We start from the raw sequence: 7,500 nt of genomic DNA, 5'->3' as shown, positions 1-7,500 counted from the left end.
ATCTCACCTTCTATCCCTTTCCCTGTCTACTTAGTCACTGCATTTTTTTTTTTAAAGAACGCTATATCAGAAGTTCACCATTTTATTCAAGATTATCCACTGAATCTAACATTCCAAATCAATGTAAATACAGCAACGTCCGACCTGCATGGACCAGAAGCCGCCCTTGCTGCTCCTCCGCCCGCAGAGCCACTGGATCGCCTTCTTCGCCAACAGCTTATACTTATCCGGGTCTTGGTTCAGCATGGCCAGCACAGCGTACCCGGTGGTCTCGATGGCCTGGGACTTGCTCCAGGCTGTGGTCAAATAATAGGAATGTTTGCATCGTGTATAGCTTCGAGTACTAGCAATCAGTATGTGACTATGTAATTATATTCAAACGTCAAACGCATCATAATCATTTTTTATAATCATATATCTATATAAGGGGAAAGATACCACAAATATCTGTCAGTGTGTCTCTTCGTTAGCGTTAACAAATTATACTTATCTTCCATTATATATCTATGTATTGGATGTTTATGCATTAGTAAATTATATACATATCTATACCTATATAATAATCTAACAATTCAATGATAATCTGAAAAGTCAGAGCATTACAAAGGTCTTTATCCTTACAGAGTTTGAAATTACGACAAAATGTGGCAGAATATAAAACAGACCTGAAACTCTTATTCAAATACGTAACAAATACATCAAACTCAAAACTTAGTGGTTTGCGTGCACCCGACCGTGAAAAAAAAAGCAAAACAACAAACACAAACTTACAAGTTCCCTCCAGCGGTTTCCAGTACAGAACGTTCTCCTTCTCCACAGCGAGAGCGAGCAACTTGCGCAATAAATCTTTTCCTCCGCGATTCTCGGCCATGATGAGGGCATAAGCCTTGAGCGCCATGGTGTGAGGGTCCTTCGATCTCTCAGACAGGAGGCAACGGATGGCTCCCTTGACAATAGACATGTTGGTACGAGCTCCTGCTTCTAAGAGGGCGGCCAGAACGAAAGCTGTCAGGGGGACCGATGAGTTTTTGTCCGATACGCCTCCCTGGACAGAGAGAACAAAAAAAAATAAGCATGAGGGCTGCATTGGAGTACATTTTTCAATCACTGAATGGAAAATATGCCACGCCCAAATAATTCTGGTTATATTTGACTTCGGATATGGAGAATAAAATGCTTGCGTAGTGTTTCTGAACGTACTACGAAAAAGAAAGAGTAAGCAAAATAAAAATGATTTCTAACTCAATGAATGATGCGGGTCATAATTCACTGCCTCCTGGTCACTGGGTAAGGAATATACAATATATATTGATACCTTTTCAGACCCAATTAAACAGGAATACGTCACAAAAGAATGATTCGTTGTGTCGTTGAAAGCTATGGGTGTCAATTAAAAAAGGAAAAAGAAAAAAAAAAGTACGAGACACGTATTAAGAATGAAGAAAACAAACCTTTAGGCCCTTGTGAATGACCTTTCCTTTTGGGACGATACAGCCATCTTCTATTTCCGAATTGGAAAGCCATTTACTTGTTTCCTTCAGAGCCGGTATGTCTATCTGCGAGAGGGTCGAATCGGAGAGCATTAACAACAAAAACAACAACATGCTATAAACTGTCAGCTGTTGTTGGATACAGAAAAAATCTATAATAGTTTCTCAATATATAGGGAGTTATTCATAATGTGACAAAGAGAAAAACTAACTTTCTGTACATAATGCTGAGAAGAACAAAGAAAGTGATAACTGTGGTAAGAAACGAAACCTTACAAATGTACAGAAGGTTATATAACATTGCTTAGATTAAAAAAAAACTAAAAAGATCTGGAAACATAGAAAGCTTTAGATCTATATCACGCAGGCTATCAAACAATTTTTATGAGAGCTCATTTGTATATAAAGATTTTTAAAAAATGAGAGAGAAAAAAAATATCTGACGTCACTGACTGTGGTTACTATATTTACGTCCTCACCGAACAATCTTTCAATAGTTTTCTCCCAAAGCGATAAACAGCTGATAGCGATAAACAGCTGATACTCACAGTTATGAACTCTGCAGCCAGCGCGAAGGACTTGAGGACGATCGCCGTGAGCCACGTGGAGCCGGATCTGTCAGCATTCCCGAAGGCGCTGTAGGCACCGCTGCTACGTCGGTACAACAGCTGCCGCCGGTAGCCTAAATGAGACGTCAATATTGTATTTTTTTTTGTTTATTCCTATTATTTGGTGTACAGTGCAGCAGAATATAAATATACATACGTTGCAGTACATATGTATTTTACCTCAATCTCACACCTATACTTTTTTTTTTTTTTTTTTTTTTTTTTTTTTTTTGGGGGGGGGGGGGGTCTTAGATGTTATTTTTGAAGGCTTCCTCTTAGTAATTGATATATCTTGATGGATATTCTTTAATTTCAGTTATTATTAGACGACACGCTTCCGTAAAGTATGGGGGGTGTGTGTGGAGGGTATTCTTTACTAAAATTTGTAGGTGTTCTTCGTATGACCAGAGGTACACATATCAAGATCTAAATACACAGACACAAACACTCGCGCACGTTCACATATTTCCCCTCTATAAACCCCACCCACTTGGCACTTTTACCGCCCCCCCCCCGTGTACTCATTACCAAAAACACTTTATATCCCCCCCCCTGCCATCATCTCTCATCACCCCCCTCTCCCATCTATCCCCTCTCCATCATCGATCACTTCCTTCCCCCTCTATCTCCCCGTCCCCTATCTCTCCCCCCTCCCCCATTTATCACGCCCTCCTCCATCTGTACCCCTTCCCCCTCTATCCCCCCCTCCCCCAATCTATCCCCCTCTCCCTCTATCTCCCCTCCCCCAATCTATCCCCCTCTCTCATCTACTCCCCTCTCCCTCTATCTCCCCTCCCCATTCTACCCCCCCTCTCCCTCTACTCCCCCTCCCCTATCTATCACCCTCCACCCTCTATTCATCCCTCCCCCTCTATCTCCCCTCCCTATCGATCACCCCCTCCCACTCTATCCCCCCCTTCCCCATCTACCCCCCCCTCCCCCCCCTCACCCCCCCCCTCCCCCCTCACCCCCCCTCTACTTACCAATCCGCAGAAAACGGAGTATTTTCTTCGTGTTCTCCGTCGTGTTCTGCCCCGTGTCCTTCAAATAATGCATCACGTGCACCATGGGAGCGAAGATCACCATGTTCTGCTCTCCGGATCCGTGAGGGACCCGGATAAGCGAGTCCATGGTCTGCAAGGCAAAGAATGATTATAATGATGGTAATGATGATAATGATTAATCCATGGATGAGGGAAGGCGGGGCGGGGTCACTGATAAATGGTGTTTATCTGTTGCTCTTATCTGTGGTCGATGGTGATAGATTCTTTTGTGAGAAGTGAATGGATGGGAGGATGGAGGATGTGTGTGTGTGTGTGTGTGTGTGTGTGTGTGTGTGTGTGTGTGTGTGTGTGTGTGTGTGTGTGTGTGTGTGTGTGTGTGTGTGTGTGTGTGTGTGTGTGTGTGTGTGTGTGTGTGTGTGCGTGTGCGTGTGCGTGTGCGTGTGCGTGTGCACGTGCTCATACGCGTGCGTGTGGTCTGCTGTGCGAATATAATAACACTACTACTAATGATTATGATAATGATAATCTTTATTTCAGCAAAAAAAACATACGTACATGTTCGTATTTTCATTAAATATGCACACAGTGATTTGAACAACTTTGAAGCCATCCACTCATCTGAGATAAATAAACTAAAAAAAACACAGCCCAAAACAGGGTGTATCATCTTTCTTAAAGCCACTGAATTTACTAACAAAGTCCTTTTTTCTGCAGCCAGGCACTTATAGCACTTAAGTTTCTTAAACCATGAAACAGGAGCTTAGTTTAGCGTTGATACACACAAACACCAAACCAAACTCGGTCCTTCCCTTAACCAAGCCAACGAAAGGAAGCAGTTAGTCGCCTCCACCAACGACTCCCCGAGAGAACTGACCTCGATCGGCAGGGCGAACAGGTCACCCTCTGCCGTGACCCAACCGCGCTCAGAGCCCTCCACGGTGTTCCGGGACGTCGACAGCTGATCCGATTTGAGCTTGTCCCCCTTGGCCAGGTCTGTGGAGGCCAGGGCGTTTGTCTTTTGGTTTAAATAATCCTACAACCGGTTATGGAATAGATCTGGAATAGGCCTAAGATGATCATTCGATTTAAGATGTTTAAATTCTGAGATATGTACAAAAAATATAAGGATGGAATTGTCTAGCGATGCCTTAAAAGTCTGAAGATGACTTCTGAAATAATAATTAGATTTAGAGAATTATCAAAGTTTTCATCAGAAAGTCATGACGAAATCTTAAGTAACTTTCCTGTAGAAAATAATATATCGCTCTTCGTACTGTGATCACTATTCCCGGCGCATTGGTATCTCCTACCTTGTCTAACTTATTACTGTCTAATTTTTACTTACACGTTATCTGTTCTTATCTTTTTATTCATGTATCTCAGCCTACGCCTGTGAAAACGCAAAAAGAAACACAAAAGACTGACTTTCCTCGTTTCAACATCGAAAACGCAAAAATCCTCACCTTCCGTGCAGACGTATCTAGTCCAAGTCTTCTCTTTCTGGAAACCTTCCGCCTCTACCTTAATACTCTTGATCAAAGTGTCTCTATAAGATATAAACGATGAGCTTAATCCATGTCATATCAGTAACTGATGCAAGAGCAGGATTACGCTTAGCATTTCGTGTATGAATCTCAAATGCTCTTACAAACATATATCCGTTCATGAATTTTAGAATTAGTCTTAAAAAACCGTACTGTAACTAGCCTTAGATTTATTCGCGGGACTTGATTTTTTTTTTATTTCCCCAAGACAGAATAATGAGACCCAAATCAAAAGACCAACCCCCCCGCCCTCCGCCCCGTCCGCCCCGTCCGCCCCCTTCCGCAGCAACGCGCCCCTGCCTACCTCCTCTTGAACTTGGTCCCGGTCTCGCATTTCACGGGGATCTTGTAGTCCACGGCCGAAATGACCGTGAGGTTGACGTCCCCGAGCTCCAGCATCTTGACCTTGGCAAAGTGCACCGCCTTGTCCCGCGGCGCCACACAGGACGTCTTTTGGATCCAGATGCGTATGTGGGTGGGGTTGCCCTCCTTTTCTTCTATCCTACTGCTTCCTGAGATGATCTTAAAGGCGGGACTGTTCTCTAAGGTAAAGCGTATCTAAAGAGGGGGGGGAGGGCATATGAAGGCAAGAAAATGTTAGGGTCAGATTTCTTTTCTCGATCGAAGTGGTAGGGATGACGAATTAATTGAAATCATAAATACTGGGAGTACACGAATATTAGCGTTATCATTATTGAAATCATTCTCATCATCATTCTCATAAGGCCTAGTTATCAAACCTAACCATCATCGCAATCATCATCCTCATTCTTTCCCTCAACGCCTTTCCTCCCTCTCGCCAACATTCTTCCCTCCTCTGCCCCTTCCTTCACCCTCACCCACACTCTCCCTTCCTCTCGCCTTCCCTCTTCTCCCTCCTTCACCCTCACCCACACTCTCCCTTCCTCTGTCCCTTCCTTCACCCTCACCCACACTCTCCCTTCCTCTGCCCCTTCCTTCACCCTCACCCACACTCTCCCTTCCTCTCTTCTCCCTCCTCTGCCCCTTCCTTCACCCTCACCCACACTCTCCCTTCCTCTCGCCTTCCCTCTTCTCCCTCCTTCACTCTCACCTACAATCTCCCTTCCTCTCTTCTCCCTCCTTCACCCTCACCCACACTCTCCCTTCCTCTCTTCTCCCTCCTTCACCCTCACCCACACTCTCCCTTCCTCTCGCCTTCCCTCTTCTGCTCCTTCCTTCACCCTCACCCACACTCTCCCTTCCTCTCTTCTCCCTCCTTCACCCTCACCCACACTCTCCCTTCCTCTCTTCTCCCTCCTCCACCCTCACCCACTCTCTCCCTTCCTCTCTTCTCCCTCCTTCACCCTCACCCACACTCTCCCTTCCTCTCTTCTCCCTCCTCTGTCCCTTCTTCCACCCTCACCCACACTCTCCCTTCCTCTCGCCTTCCCTCTTCTCCCTCCTTCACCCTCACCCACACTCTCCCTTCCTCTCGCCTTCCCTCTTCTCCCTCCTTCACCCTCACCCACACTCTCCCTTCCTCTCGCCTTCCCTCTTCTCCCTCCTTCACTCTCACCCACACTCTCCCTTCCTCTCTTCTCCCTCCTCTGCCCCTTACTTCACCCTCACCCCACACTCTCCCTTCCTCCATCCTCACCCACACTCTCCCTTCCTCTCTTCTCCCTCCTCTGCCCCTTCCTCTCTTCTCCCTCCTCTGCCCCTTACTTCACCCTCACCCACACTCTCCCTTCCTCTCTTCTCCCTCCTCTGCCCCTTCCTCCACCCTCACCCACACTCTCCCTTCCTCTCTCGCCTTCCCTCTTCTCCCTCCTCCAGCGTCACCCACACTCTCCCTTCCTCTCTTCTCCCTCCTCTGCCCCTTCCTCCACCCTCACCCACACTCTCCCTTCCTCTCTCGCCTTCCCTCTTCTCCCTCCTCCACCCTCTCCCACCCTCTCCCTTCCTCTCTTCTCCCTCCTCTGCCCCTTCCTCCACCCTCACCCACACTCTCCCTTCCTCTCTCGCCTTCCCTCCTCTGCCCCTTCCTCCACCCTCACCCACACTCTCCCTTCCTCTCCCGCCTTCCCTCTTCTCCCTCCTCCACCCTCACCCACACTCTCCCTTCCTCTCTTCTCCCTCCTCTGCCCCTTACTTCACCCTCACCCACACTCTCCCTTCCTCCACCCTCACCCACACTCTCCCTTCCTCTCTTCTCCCTCCTCTGCCCCTTCCTCTCTTCTCCCTCCTCTGCCCCTTCCTTCACCCTCACCCACACTCTCCCTTCCTCTCTTCTCCCTCCTCTGCCCCTTCCTCCACCCTCACCCACACTCTCCCTTCCTCTCTCGCCTTCCCTCTTCTCCCTCCTCCACCCTCACCCACACTCTCCCTTCCTCTCTTCTCCCTCCTCTGCCCCTTTCCCCACCCTCACCCACACTCTCCCTTCCTCTCTCGCCTTCCCTCTTCTCCCTCCTCCACCCTCACCCACACTCTCCCTTCCTCTCTTCTCCCTCCTCTGCCCCTTCCTCCACCCTCACCCACACTCTCCCTTCCTCTCTTCTCCCTCCTCTGCCCCTTCCTTCACCCTCACCCACACTCTCCCTTCCTCTCGCCTTCCCTCTTCTCCCTCCTCCACCGTCAGACCCTCCTCCCCCTTCCCCCCCCACACCCCCCCACACACACATACTCACCGGCAAATTCTCATTGAGATTATTAAAGACCGAGATCTTGAGCGGGAAGATCTCTCCGCGCTGGACGGTGGGCGGGAGGGACACGTCGGTGAAGAAGGGCGTGAAGACGGTGATGGACGCCCGCTCGGACAGCCCGACGCCCTTCTTCTCGTGGGCGCACAAGGCCTGGCCCACCCACTCGGTGACCGTGTCGGGCAGAGTGAGCA

At 48.1% G+C, this 7,500-nt stretch overlaps 1 protein-coding gene across 2 annotated transcripts in view; it reads right to left on the bottom strand.

Moving 5' to 3' along the window:
- The window catches only part of LOC113819459 (alpha-2-macroglobulin-like protein 1), a 57,430-nt gene that overhangs the window by 1,801 nt on the left and 48,129 nt on the right, over window positions 1–7,500 (bottom strand). Inside the window, exons 16-24 of one of the 2 annotated variants that reach the window (XM_070143694.1) lie at window positions 7,295–7,500; window positions 4,951–5,204; window positions 4,566–4,648; window positions 3,977–4,095; window positions 3,082–3,232; window positions 2,039–2,172; window positions 1,452–1,556; window positions 772–1,045; window positions 145–296 (exon numbers count right to left, since the gene is read on the bottom strand). The exon at window positions 7,295–7,500 is cut by the window's right edge and continues 23 nt beyond it. In XM_070143694.1, the coding sequence (XP_069999795.1) occupies window positions 145–296; window positions 772–1,045; window positions 1,452–1,556; window positions 2,039–2,172; window positions 3,082–3,232; window positions 3,977–4,095; window positions 4,566–4,648; window positions 4,951–5,204; window positions 7,295–7,500 (1,478 nt within the window). The remainder of the gene's footprint in view (window positions 1–144; window positions 297–771; window positions 1,046–1,451; window positions 1,557–2,038; window positions 2,173–3,081; window positions 3,233–3,976; window positions 4,096–4,565; window positions 4,649–4,950; window positions 5,205–7,294) is intronic. The other variant, XM_070143695.1, reaches the window with a different exon arrangement.

This window comes from Penaeus vannamei, chromosome 31 (genome assembly GCF_042767895.1).
Source record: "Penaeus vannamei isolate JL-2024 chromosome 31, ASM4276789v1, whole genome shotgun sequence".
NCBI classification, from domain to species: Eukaryota; Metazoa; Arthropoda; class Malacostraca; order Decapoda; family Penaeidae; genus Penaeus; species Penaeus vannamei.
The sequence above is the reverse complement of the archived record's forward strand: the minus strand, read 5'-3'. Positions and strand labels throughout refer to the sequence as shown.